At 55.8% G+C, this 12,070-nt stretch overlaps 7 protein-coding genes across 7 annotated transcripts; 3 read left to right on the plus strand and 4 right to left on the minus strand.

The window, feature by feature from the left end:
- Positions 1-6: 6 nt before the first annotated feature.
- On the plus strand, positions 7-2,407 carry NAR1 (iron-sulfur cluster assembly protein NAR1; the record flags this gene model as incomplete). The annotated part of the gene is made up of 6 exons (XM_076678904.1): positions 7-27; positions 217-342; positions 414-526; positions 587-668; positions 729-853; positions 913-2,407. The coding sequence occupies 6 exons, from the start codon at positions 7-9 to the stop codon at positions 2,405-2,407; spliced, it is 1,962 nt and encodes a 653-aa protein (XP_076533901.1).
- A 369-nt stretch (positions 2,408-2,776) lies between these two features.
- On the minus strand, positions 2,777-3,379 carry JCM15063_001771 (GFA family protein; the record flags this gene model as incomplete). Its single annotated transcript, XM_076678905.1, has 3 exons — positions 2,777-2,967; positions 3,033-3,173; positions 3,310-3,379. 3 exons carry the CDS (start codon positions 3,377-3,379, stop codon positions 2,777-2,779), a joined length of 402 nt encoding a protein of 133 aa, XP_076533902.1.
- A 554-nt stretch (positions 3,380-3,933) lies between these two features.
- JCM15063_001772 (uncharacterized protein) lies at positions 3,934-5,671 on the minus strand (the record flags this gene model as incomplete). Its single annotated transcript, XM_076678906.1, has 11 exons — positions 3,934-3,991; positions 4,055-4,158; positions 4,225-4,407; positions 4,476-4,648; positions 4,713-4,771; positions 4,838-4,885; positions 4,972-5,023; positions 5,096-5,181; positions 5,251-5,314; positions 5,440-5,469; positions 5,581-5,671. 11 exons carry the CDS (start codon positions 5,669-5,671, stop codon positions 3,934-3,936), a joined length of 948 nt encoding a protein of 315 aa, XP_076533903.1.
- Positions 5,672-6,888: 1,217 nt separating this feature from the next.
- Positions 6,889-7,541, minus strand: JCM15063_001773 (uncharacterized protein; the record flags this gene model as incomplete). Its single annotated transcript, XM_076678907.1, has 2 exons — positions 6,889-6,948; positions 7,017-7,541. 2 exons carry the CDS (start codon positions 7,539-7,541, stop codon positions 6,889-6,891), a joined length of 585 nt encoding a protein of 194 aa, XP_076533904.1.
- Positions 7,542-7,650: 109 nt separating this feature from the next.
- On the plus strand, positions 7,651-8,299 carry BOL2 (Bol2p; the record flags this gene model as incomplete). Its single annotated transcript, XM_076678908.1, has 6 exons — positions 7,651-7,716; positions 7,809-7,827; positions 7,892-7,905; positions 7,983-8,049; positions 8,130-8,179; positions 8,249-8,299. 6 exons carry the CDS (start codon positions 7,651-7,653, stop codon positions 8,297-8,299), a joined length of 267 nt encoding a protein of 88 aa, XP_076533905.1.
- Positions 8,300-8,532: 233 nt separating this feature from the next.
- On the minus strand, positions 8,533-10,108 carry JCM15063_001775 (uncharacterized protein; the record flags this gene model as incomplete). Its single annotated transcript, XM_076678909.1, has 7 exons — positions 8,533-8,584; positions 8,670-9,154; positions 9,233-9,345; positions 9,411-9,550; positions 9,624-9,675; positions 9,749-9,950; positions 10,067-10,108. The coding sequence occupies 7 exons, from the start codon at positions 10,106-10,108 to the stop codon at positions 8,533-8,535; spliced, it is 1,086 nt and encodes a 361-aa protein (XP_076533906.1).
- Positions 10,109-10,149: 41 nt separating this feature from the next.
- JCM15063_001776 (peroxisomal biogenesis factor 19) lies at positions 10,150-11,629 on the plus strand (the record flags this gene model as incomplete). Its single annotated transcript, XM_076678910.1, has 4 exons — positions 10,150-10,184; positions 10,292-11,156; positions 11,244-11,496; positions 11,574-11,629. 4 exons carry the CDS (start codon positions 10,150-10,152, stop codon positions 11,627-11,629), a joined length of 1,209 nt encoding a protein of 402 aa, XP_076533907.1.
- Positions 11,630-12,070: the final 441 nt, after the last annotated feature.

Consider the following 12,070-nt stretch of genomic DNA (forward strand, 5'->3'; position numbering starts at 1 on the left):
ACAGGAATGTCTCTATCGTCGGGATTGGTGAGCGAGATTCCCTCTGCAGCTACATGTCCTTGATCCGAGTCGAGGGCGGATTGCGAAAGAACCGATTGGCGGATTAGGTCATCCCTCCTTCCAATCTGCGGGAATGCGCATGGATAGGCGCAGTGTACATATGGTACAATCAGCGGAACTGCTTGGACTGACATACCCCGTCACTTGGACACATAGAGTCTAGCGGATCTTTCCGACTATCTCGCTCCTTCTCAAGCATGCATCAAACCCGTCACCTACGTCCCGGACGAAGATACGACTCCTTCAACTCCTTCCCTGGACAAGCCAACTGCGGCGGCGGCGGCAAGTCAAGCTGTTTGATCTCTCATCTTTCCTCGTCTCTCGCGCTGATCACTGGGCCACGGTGTTTTTAGACTGAGATCGTGATAGGCGACGACTCGGGCTTTTACGAACGTGGCGCAGACGGCGAGAAGGGCAAGAAGCTCAAGAAAGCCGAGATTACCCTCAATGACTGTCTCGCATGCTCGTGAGCTTCCGAGATCTTGCGCACCTGCGACGCGCAGCTGACCAGTCTGCTGCTCAACAGAGGATGCATCACTTCTGCCGAATCCGTGCTTGTGACAATGCAGTCGCACGAGGAAGTTTACCGCGTTTTGCGAGAACAGCCCGTATGTCGACCGCTCCGCTCTCGTCTCATGGCTATTCTGATCTTGAACCCTGCCTCGAAGGATCTCGTTCCGATCGCTTCGATATCCCCGCAATCTGTTGCATCTCTCGCCGCGCTGTACGATCTGTCGCTGCTCGAGGCCATGACTGGCTTGAGGCGGTTCTTCAAGGAGCACCTGGGTTTCCGGTACTTTCTTGCCGTCTTTGTATCCCCGAATGAACCTCAACTGAGACATTGCTCAACAGTCTCGCTTTCGATACGACGTTTCCTCGAGCTCTGTCCCTGCTCGAATCTCGACTCGAACTCGCAGAGCGACGAGCTCACGCCTCGTCCTCGACCGCCACCTCGGCTGCGCCGCACACTGCTCTTGAACCTCCAACAAAGCTCACGCCTTCCACATCTTCCTCTGCGCCTCTTCCGATCCTATCTTCGGCATGTCCAGGCTGGATCTGTTACGCCGAAAAGACTCATGGAGAGCTCCTCCCCTACGTCTCGTCAATCAAGTCGCCTCAGTCCATCTCGGGAGTCCTCGTCAAGAGCCCTGTCGTGGCGGGTAGACTCGGTAAAGTCGGTAAAGAGATCTACCACGTTGCCGTCATGCCCTGTTACGACAAGAAGCTCGAGGCTTCGAGGCCCGATTTTTCAACAAAGCACACGAGCGAGGACGGCACTGAGATGGAAGTGCGTGACGTCGATCTCGTCCTGACGACAGGAGAAGTCGCTCGTATGATCTCCGACAAATCTCTCTCGCTGCGCCAACTGGCGCTCTCGACTGTGACACACACCGTCGACGGCAGCGAGGAACTTGGGTACTTTCCCTTTTCTCATCTCGCGAGTCCTCCGAGCGGCACCTCGAGCGGCTCGTACGTTCAGACCGCCATCTCGTCCCTCATCTCGCCTCTACCTCGCTCAAGTTGGCCAACATTGTCCCTCGCGACCAAAACGATTCGGAACGAAGACTACATCGAGTACACCCTGTCGCGACGACTCGAGAACGGGGAGCAGGAGGTGGTTGGCAAAGCCGCCAAATGTTACGGGTTCCGAAACCTGCAGAACGTCGTGCGCAAGATTGGCAAGGATGCTGGGATCAGCGTGACTCGAGGAGCCGCAGGGAAAGCACCGAGCAAGGCGAGTGCAGCCGTTGCCGCCGCAAACGCGAGACGCGCTGCCAAGCTCGCCGGGTCTGCCAAAGGGAAGGAGAAGGAGATTGAATTCATCGAAGTCATGGCGTGCCCGTCTGGGTGTGTCAACGGTGGAGGACAAGTGGCACCGCCGAAGGAGTCCCTGCGACAGCGCAAACGCCGGAGAAGTTGGGGGGCCGAGCGGGACTATGTCGGCAAGGTCGATGACGAAGGAATGCCAGACGTGGTCGAAACCGAAAGGAGTCAGATCATGGAGGGCGAGGTCAAGCTGGTCATGGACGAGAACGATGAAGATCGAGTCTTGAGCTCGAAAGACTGGGTCAAAGAGGTCGAGCGCCGGTATTGGGGCGACGGTGCGAACAGGGAAGATCAGATCGATGGACGCGATCTCGACCTCGACATTACTTCTCTCGACCCATCGATCGTGCCCTACCTCCTCGCACAACCAACTCAAAAAGAGGAAACCGCGATGAGCGGAGTCTTGAAAGAACTCGTTCGAGGCGCGCAGGACGCGCATGAGCAGCGGTTGCACCTGCTGAGGACCAGCTATCGCGCCGTAGAGAGTGAGGAGGTGAATGGGCTGGCGGTCAAGTGGTAGAACCTTCGAGCATTGTTCTAAAATTGCATCGAAGAAGCCCAGTACGCTCTCTACAAGTTTCGTCGGGCCTGGATATGATCGATCGACACGATGTCGTCGTCTGGGGAATGTTCCCGTAGCGACGCAGGGACCAGCGCGACGCTGTCGTTGCTGTCGTCAAATCTTGAGAAGCTCTTGAGAAGCTCTTGAGAAGCTCTTGAGAAGCTCTTGAGAAGCTCTTGAGAAGCTCTTGAGAAGCTCTTGAGAAGCTCTTGAGAAGCTCAAGCCTTTTGGTACGACGAAACGTCTAAAGAGCGGACAGTCAGGACAAACAGTACTTCTTGAATTGCTTTGGACACAGTTACAAAGAGATCTAAGCAGTCACATTATTCAGGCAGTCTCCTTCTGGTCAGCTCCCTCGACGGGAGCAACACCGGCCCAACGGTCCTTGACGAAGAGCTCGGCACCGTACTTGACCTTGTTGAACCCGAGAGGACCGGTTTGGACAGCCATCGAGTCTCCGAACGCGGCAGAGTTGTGCGCGAACGGGGTACCACAGCCTTTGCAGAAGATGCGAGTGACTTTTGGAACAGGGTTGCGTCAGTATGACAAGGTCAAAGCGGAAGCGCAAGAGGAGCAGTCATACCATCGTTGCCCGAGGCAGCCTTCGACGTGTACTTGCCGATGTCGCCTTCAATCTTGACGTCGGCTTCCTTGGCGAGCACGTTCGACGTGTTTGAAGTTCCGGAAGTGAGCTGGCAGTCGGTGCAGTGACATTTGATCTGGACTGTTGAGCGAGGAATTACGAAAGCAAACGTCAGGTCCCTGTTCCATCAAGCCGCCGGCAGTCTTCGAGTGCGGGTACATCGTCGATATTCTGATGACACCAGGGGATACGGAGTCGGGAGATGCGGAGAACTTACTTGAATCGTCAATGTTTTGGGCTGAGATGCTGGAAGCACCGCAGAGGCATTTTCCGGAATACGAAGGCATGTTGTACGAGGCGAGGTTTGGGAGAGAGAGAGTGAGAGGGAGAGAGTCGGGGTGGAACGGAAGAGAGAACAGGCGGGAGTACTGGAGTGGAGGCGCAAGTACGGACTGACGCAACGTTTTACCAATTCCCCTCAATTAATTCTTTGATCGCGATCTGGCCCTTCGCTTTGCGCCGGAACTGATCCTTGCGTTGTACCAATATAAGTTTATTAACTGCCACATTGTTCAGCTGGGCTCGCGCTGTAGAAGGGACCAAACTCTTCCCAATCTGTATCGACTTGCTCTCCGGGGGTCAATGCCGACAAATGCTCATGCTATGCATGATATTCCATCAAGGGGAGGTAATGCTATCCACAATAAAATAGGCAAGGAAACGAAAAACTGAAAGAACGAAAAAAAGTATGCATGCGAAAAACCCGATAAATTATCTATTCCGATGAATCCACAGAAGGGTGCTTTTCCAGACGAAGGGTAACTGAGGACGAAAGAGACGTCGGGTATGCGGGGTTCAAATGGGCGTGAAAGAGGAGAAACGTGAAGACCGAATGTCGAGCTTAGACGGAGACACAAGCTTGCGACTCGGCGTCGAAGGTGTAGCCGTCAGCGCAAGCCCTATGTTCAGATTGAGGTGTCAGCCGCGTTCATCCTTGTGGATGAGAAACAGCAAAGACGAACCAGATCGAGCACGAGGATTGCTCGCACGAGACGGAGGCAACACCCTCGAGAGCAGTGCAGTCAGTTCCGAGGGATCCGCATCCACCGCAGTTCTCGAGGTTGGACTGCAGGCATCAATGCAAATTGAATCAGCACTGCATGTTCGTGCTGAAATCTCGAGAATGACGCACGGTAGTGTCGATGCATTGGAATCCACCCTCAACAGCGCAGGCCTCTTCGTTGGCAGTCGGGCAGAGGGAGCGGTTCGAGAGGTTGCGACGCGCGCGGGCACGGCCAGAGGGAACGGCAGCAAGCTCGCAGGTTCCAGCAGATCCGCAGGTCAAGGCCTCGCCAGTCGAGGTTTGCGTGCAAGCCTGTTCATGATGGAACAACCTAGTCAGTATATTTCCGATACACAATTGCGACTCTTGACGAAACTTACAAAGTCGGGGTCGAAGGAGCAGTCACCACCGACGGTGGTGACGTGCTCAGAGCAGACGGCACCGTCGTACGAGCAGTATCCGGACGAGCAGTACTGGTTGAAGATGGCGACGACGTCAGCCTTGGGGAGGGACGGGTCGGCAGCGGCGTAGTCCTGGCAGTAAGCACCGAGGCCTGTTACAAGACAAGTCATTGTCAGTCTGGGTGTCGAGCAAAAACGCGGCGCAGTAAGATGTACCTCCGCAGGTGTCAGACGCCGTAGTGGCGAGATCGGCGTCGAGGCAGTAGAGGAAGCCACTGTCGTCCGGGCGCACGACCGTAAGCTTGGACCGACTGGACACTGGGCAGGCAGGAGCAACTCACGAGCAGTTCAGGTCGTCGGCTCCGCAACCTTGGGTGAAGCCACCTTGGCTGTTGGGGCGCACAGACAAGTGCGTCAGCGGCCAGAGATCGTGCGCTTGCGGGAGAGATACTGCAATCAAGGGATAATCACTCACCAGACTTGGTCAACGCACTTTCCATTGTCGCAGTTGGCGTCGACAGTGCAAGCTGAAAAGGAGAAATTGGGCCCGAGTGAGCGAGTAGTTTAGGCGGCGAAGATGTCATCGGGACTAGACGAACCGGCACCGGCGATACCGCATGCGTAAGCACCGCTCTCGGTTTGTTGAACGCACTGCGCGTTGGTGGGGTTGGGGCGGTCACCTTGGCTGTAGAGGCGTTAAAGCATCAGCCGAAACATATTGCGGTGGGTTGCAACAGACGAGATGGCCACTCACTTTCCGGTGTCAGCCTCGTTGGCTCCAGGAGCGGCAAGGTTGGCATCGGCGCACTGCGACTGGTCTGCAGGTGGAGCGCGGTCAGTGAGCTGATCGGGAATTTCAACCGCCATAATCGCGTGCGACGCGATCCGAGCGTCTGTTGAGGGCATCTCGGTTTCGCTGCGCATAGTGATGGTCTCGACGTACCAGGAGAGTAGGTACCGTCACCGTTGACGACTGCAGCAAGCGCGAGCGCGCAAAAGAGCATGCGGTTGAGTCAATGTTCTAGTAACCAAGTGTATCGCGCTCGAGCCAGATTAGACACGTTGGGCTGCTCCAAAGACTCACTCGTGCAAGAGAAACGACCGTAAGTGGCTCCAGCAGCGGCAGCAACACTAGCGAGGGAAAGGACCGAGACGGCGGCGAAAGTGGAACGCATCTTGATGGGAATAAAGGTCGAAAGAGTGTGGGGAGGAGGGGATCCGGAACGGGGAACGCGAGAAAGAACGACGAAGGGTGAGGCTGAAGACGAAGCGGATGAAGGGAAGGCAGAAGAGGTAGCGAAACTTTTCCTGAACCCGTCTGGAGGACGCGTCTGCTCGCGTTCAATGTTTGTTGATTTCTCACTCGTCGAGGTGCACCCTGACAGTAAACTACTCCGCGAATGCCGAGCCGGCAGCGGTCCGGTAAACGCGGAGAAAGTGTCCGTTGCAAAATTTTAGCGGGAGACAAAAGAACCTTCGCTCGGATCTCGATGTGACCTTCTCTCTTTCAACGCGCTTTCGCTAACCCCGGTACAGTAGCTGTCGCGTTTCAATCGCCTGTATCTCACCTCATGAGTGTAATTGATCCATACGTTTTGAGCTCTTCGACGACGAGGCGAAAGAGCTTGTGCCTTCTCATGCTGTGAATCTCACTCAGCCTGGGAGCGATTCAGCGGTTCCGTTCCACCCCTAAAAGAAATTGAGCACTTTGCCTGTACAGCAATTTTGCGCTTTTATGTACGTGGTCATCGAATTGATGTCCACGCGGGCCGCGGGGCATCGACAGTGGGCACATTCGGTCGATCTAATCGACCCGGCTTTCATCTCACGGCCTGGATCACATCACATTGACCTGGCCTAATTACCCAAGGTGGACCCGCATACACATTGAACCTTGCAGCTACTTCGAGCATCCGTGTACGGCGGACATGCGCGCAAGGATCCTGGCCTACAGAGAGTACTGGACTTTTGAAACCTCGTTCGATTGAAGCTACTGTATATATGCATCGTAGAAGCGCACGCTTGTCGAAGCCGGAACCGTTTTTTCCCGGTCGGAATGCTTGAGTGAGAGCCACAGGCCACACTCGCTAGTTTCGCCCCGGTTTCCTCCCGCCCGCGCGCTCTGCAGTGTCGGGTCACTCGGAATCTGGAGCAATATGTTCCAAGTTCAATGATGCCAAGCCGAAAAAAGCTGTCCCGGTTGTGATACATCTGTAGAGTCGACGCTGTACTGCAGTCGCCATTCACGGCCCGCGATACTGGCAAGAGCTTGGGGCGGCGGTCATTGTCGACACGATATAGCGTTGATGCTGATCGTAATTCCAGGCAAGAAAGAGCTACAGGCTTTGACAACATGAGAAGGAGAAACGGGAGCGATACAAGCAAAGGGCTTTCATTCGACATTGTCGAGGCTCAGTGTTCCCTTCAGAAACAGGATGATGCCATTTGAGGCCTGCAAGAACGTGGGCTCATGATGAGCTCTACGGCGAGCGAGTGCTCCGTCAGACAAGGGAAGCGCACCTGTTCGATCTCGACAACCTCGAGATTCCCAGGCATAACCCGGTACTGGCCAGTGGTGTCTCCCTTGACGAACGAGACACTGGCGCCTTTGTGCAGAGTGGCATAGTCTGTCCCTTCGCGTGCGAGGTCGACTCGTTCGGCGACCAGGTGCCGCCCGATCCACTGTTCGAGGTAGTCTGCCCTTGCTTCCTCGTCCTCGCGACTACCAGCGTAGCCTCTGACGTGACCCTCGACGGGTTCCGCTGGTCCCTGGTGGGGCCGGCGTGCGAGAGAGACGATCGCAGCGTCGATAGGGGCAAAGACAGTTGTCTGCTCGAGTGGGTTCGCAAGCCGGGTTGAGATCGAGGTCGACTCTCGCACATAGTCGTAGAACAGTCTCGAGTGTCTCGACTTGGTCAAGAGATCGGACAGACGAGGGCCGGTCACCGCGGGTGTCATCTCGAATGGAATTTGGGGGATCGTCGCTGCAGCCGCTGCGGTGGAGAGTACGCTTGCGACTGCGAGCCACAATGTGCCGACTCGCATGCTGATGAGTGACAAGCGCGCGCGCACTGCGATGTGGAGGCGAACAAGTCAAAAGTAATGATGAATTCGGGCGGGAATTCGCTCGTTCGCTCATTCGTCAGTCGTGAGGATGCCCGTGTCGCAAGAATCGTTAGAGACCAAGATCCGGGCGAGCTGGCCTGACCTGACTCACGTCGTACGTGAACCGTCCTCTACTCGATCTCGATCATATGTCAAAGTCGGGGCTGACTTATCTGATTAACGGGTTGCCTCTTCTCGAGCAAACAGCAAGTCTTTGATATCTCTGGTGGGTCGAAGCCGCTTACACTCAGGCGAGTTCACAACTGACTAGCGTGTCCGTTTGTATTCAGGTGGTTGCGGTGCTGTGCGTTTCTTGCACCTCGCCCTCCTTGCCCAAGCAAGTTTCGCTGACGTTGGTCGAGGTTCTGCATTCGTTTGCAGTCATATGAAGTGATCATCGTGACTCCATCTTTCGCTGGCAAGACGACGCTCAAGAGGCATCGAGAAGGTACCGGCGAATCTCTCCCAATCCGCTCGCTTTCCGCCATCATCTGGGTTCTAGCTGACCGTGATCTACCCTATTGACAGTCAACGAGAAGCTCAAGGAAGAGATCGCAGAGCTGCACGCCTTTTCCCAGGTACGACCACTCTCCCGGTTTTCATGTCGGCACGTGCCTTGATACTTAATGTTTGTGCGCATTCACCAGAAAACGTTCACTCCAGAGCAATTCGCGAACGTCAAGGTTGTCGAGGCTTAAAGAGTCCTATGTTGAGACATGCATATCGTTGTTGTAACAATACCCTCTCAGACTTGGACTCGATCTTACAGCGCGAGTAAGAGGGAGAGATCAACATGCTCGAGACCGACATCCTCACGTATTCAGGTCTAGGAGCAAAGATCAGATATCCTTGATAGTACACAATAGGCGGGCTGAACGCAAGACTACAACCGAAGAAAAAGAACCCATAACCGGAATCGAGTGACAGGATCTTATTGCTCGACAAGACCTTGCCGTTCGTGTTCCTCGAGTCTCGCGATTTGGCTGGTGGCGATGCGCGAGCGACTCGTCAGCTCTGAGCGTGCGGGAGAGGGCCTGAAAAAAGGATCGGGAAGAAAATGAAACTGACTGATCCCTCATCTTTTCTTGCCATCGCAGCAGCCTCGCATGTTCGTGCACCTGGAAACCAAAGATCCTCGGTCGCATCCGCTCGACCTTGCTCGCCGCCTGTGCACCCAGTCCTCCCGTCGATCCCCCTTGACCTCCGAGTCCGCCCGCGTTGAGCGGTGAGTGCGGTGCGCCGTGATGATTGTGTCCGTGATTCGAGATCGACGAGCTGTTTCCACCTGCGCCTGCCCCACCCGGTACCGATTTGCTCGGAATCATGCCCGGGTACACCATGAAGAGCATGTGCGCGAACGTCGAGCCAAAGTACGCGCCGTCGATCGAGCCGTGCCGAGACGATTTCGGCGAGTACAGATCCTCGCAGCGCGGGCAGTACAGCTTGACGGCTTTCTGGTACGGGATGTCGGAAAGGCCGAGGGGCAGGAGCGATTGACCGTAACAGAGCACTCGAGGACACCGACCAAAGTCGCCTTTCTTGTACTTGTCAATCTAGTCAATCGAAGCGGGTCAAATTGTGATTAGTACTCGAGTCCGCTCATGCTCTTCTGAAATTCATGCGGAACTCACCATCTTGGACAACCCCCGCGAGGTGATGATAAATCGGGCATGGATCAGGCCGTACAGATGCCTTGCCGACGTTTCCAGTTGTTCTCGTTGCTCATCATTCAGATCCTCGTCGGCTGCCCAATTTTCTACGCATCAGCGGACGCGGAAGAGACGAGTGCGAAGGGAGGTGCAGGCTCACCTGCCGTGTCTGTAATGAGGTCGAGCGCGGCCGAGTAGCCAGACACTTCGGCATTCAAGCCAGTCAAGTTGAAGCGGTCGACGATGTACTCTTCGTCGACCTCGCAAAAGTACTCGTTGCCTTTCGACGCGAGGAACCAGCTGTGACACAGTATGCAGGATGAGCGATCTCGTGCCGTGGGCTCGCAGCGCACTCGAGTCGGGGAAGACTTACGAGATCCACGAGTTGGCATAGGAAGCCGAAGACGACAGTGAGAGATCGTCCACTGCATTGGGCGGACACGGAGAGGGTCAGCAGGAACTGCGAGATGCGTCGAGAGCGGTTCGCAAGGTGCTCACTCGGGTCTCGCGCTCCAGTCCGACTGGGGGATGACAGTAGAGGTTCAAGTTTCGGTCGCTTGTGCGGTCTGTGCGAGTCTGCTCCGGGATCGGGAGCAGGACGGGAGGGATCCGGTCGCGCGGAACTGGCGAGACTCGTCGAGGTTGGAGGAGACGGCGCACGCGGGTGCTGGATAGATGCAGACGTCGTAGCAAGCGTAGTCTATTGGCGTGCAGTGGAAGGCGGTACCGCGACCACGCCTTGGATCTGTTCTCGGACTCACGCGCGAAGTTGTCCGTTTCAGGGGAGGTCTGTCACGGCGGGCACCTGCGCAACACTTGATCCCGAATTCGAATCTGAAAGCCGGCGGCTGCTGCCATCTGTAGCCGGTGTCGCCTCTTCTCCCGTCTTCGCTCACAGAATGGCTCCTCCTACGATCCACGACGACACTGAAGAGTAAGCTGCCCAGGCTGACCGCACCCGAGCGTATGCTCGCCTCTTGCTTGCTTGCCCCCGCGCTCTCGTTTGTTGCGTCCTCTGCTCACCGCGTATTGACTCGATAGTCTCGACGATCTCGACGATGTTCTCGATCAGTTCAGCGCAACTCGAACTCCGGCCCCCTCGTCAGGCCAGTCTGCCACCGCAAGTTCGACTGCGATTCCCCCACAACACCCTTCTCATCCCTCTCCAGCGTCGTTCCCGGATCCGGACGACGACGAACTCGCACCACCAAACGATGACGATGACGACCTCGCCGGACTTGACCCTGCCGCGACGAAAGACCTCGAGCAAGGAATGAAAGCGCTGTTTGACGCGCTCGGAGCAGGAGGAGCAGCTTCGGACGGGGCAATCCCAGGACTCGATGGCGAGGACGACGGCGACTTTGACGAGGAAGAATTCAGAAAGGCAATGGAGGAGATCATCAAGACCGGAGGAGCTGGCGCAGGAGCGGGTGTCGACGGAGCGGGTGCGGTGGACCCAAACGAATTGCAGCAACTCATGGCGGCACTCGGTATGGGCTCATTCTCGACGGGCTCGCAACCGACAACGGCACCTCCGAAACCAACTTCGAATGCTCCAGCCGCCTCTGCAAAGGGCAAAGACAAAGCCGTCCCGAACGCGTCCTCCTCTTCTGCTCCTCCACCTCCCAGTGCCGCTCCGGCAAATTTCCAAGATGCAATCGCAGCATCTCTCTCCAAAATGCAAGCTTCTTCGACCGATGCCGCTGCCGCCGCGCAGCAATCGCAAACGAGCGGCGGCAGTGCAAACCTGGCTTCTATGCTTGCCGGATTGTCGGGCATGCCCGACCTCGATCAACTGGGCGATCTCGGTGGCGAGGAAGGGCTACAAGGGATGCTCGACGAGATGATGAAGCAGTTGATGAGTCGGGAAATGCTGTACGAACCGCTCAAGGAGTTGTCGGAAAAGGTATGGAGTTCTAGGCAGGACTCGAGAAGCCCCCCTACGTTTCGGACAGGACTCACGCTTTCTTTCACTTTCTATTGAATCGTGCAGTATCCAGCCTACCTCACGTCGGCGCGGTCGAGCTTGTCGGCAGAAGACCTCGAGCGGTACGAACGGCAACAGTCGATCGTCGTATCGATCGTGTCCAAGTTTGAGGAACCGGGAGCGGACAAACCTGTCGATCAACAGTCTCCTGCCGAGAAGGAACGATCTGAAGAGCGCACGGAACAGGTCGTCGAATTGGTCGCCAAGATGAACGAATGCGGCGCACCTCCGAAAGAGATCATGGGCGACATGCCTCCTGGTCAGTCCCGGGCTTCTCCTCCTCTAGCACAAAGAATCTGACTGAAACGAAATGGTCGAAACCCTTTCGTGCTTTAGGGATGGAACTTGGACCAGACGGTGCACCCAAAATACCCGAGTGCACAATCTGCTAATAGCAGATTCTATCGATCAAGGCGCTTGTGCAAGACAGGACTATTCGCTATGGCACCGCTGTCTTGAGGATCTGGGAGGGGCGAGAAGGATGCCGACGATGTCTGTTCGGTCAAATCGATTTAATTACTACTAGTCTCGATAATGATGCCTACAATGTACACTGTTGCGCCGCAAACGAATGTATCGCGAACAAGTAAGGGTCATCAGGCCAGCGGTAGGGCTGTAGTGCTTGGAGCTACTTGTTGCTTTGATCGGCTCAGCGCAATCGTCACAATGAGAGACGCAAGGAAATTTTAGAGAGTCAAAACTAATCAATCACCCGCGACGCGCGACGAGCCGACGTCCTCCGCCGTCTCGACTTCGAAACCTCTCACGAAAGACGTGTTCACTCTTTCGCGCTCGCCTCCAAAGACCGCTTTCACACTGTAAGCTCGCCAGCA

This window comes from Sporobolomyces koalae (assembly GCF_050403365.1).
Source record: "Sporobolomyces koalae JCM15063 DNA, S_koalae_JCM15063T_v1_ctg18, whole genome shotgun sequence".
Taxonomy (NCBI): Eukaryota; Fungi; Basidiomycota; class Microbotryomycetes; order Sporidiobolales; family Sporidiobolaceae; genus Sporobolomyces; species Sporobolomyces koalae.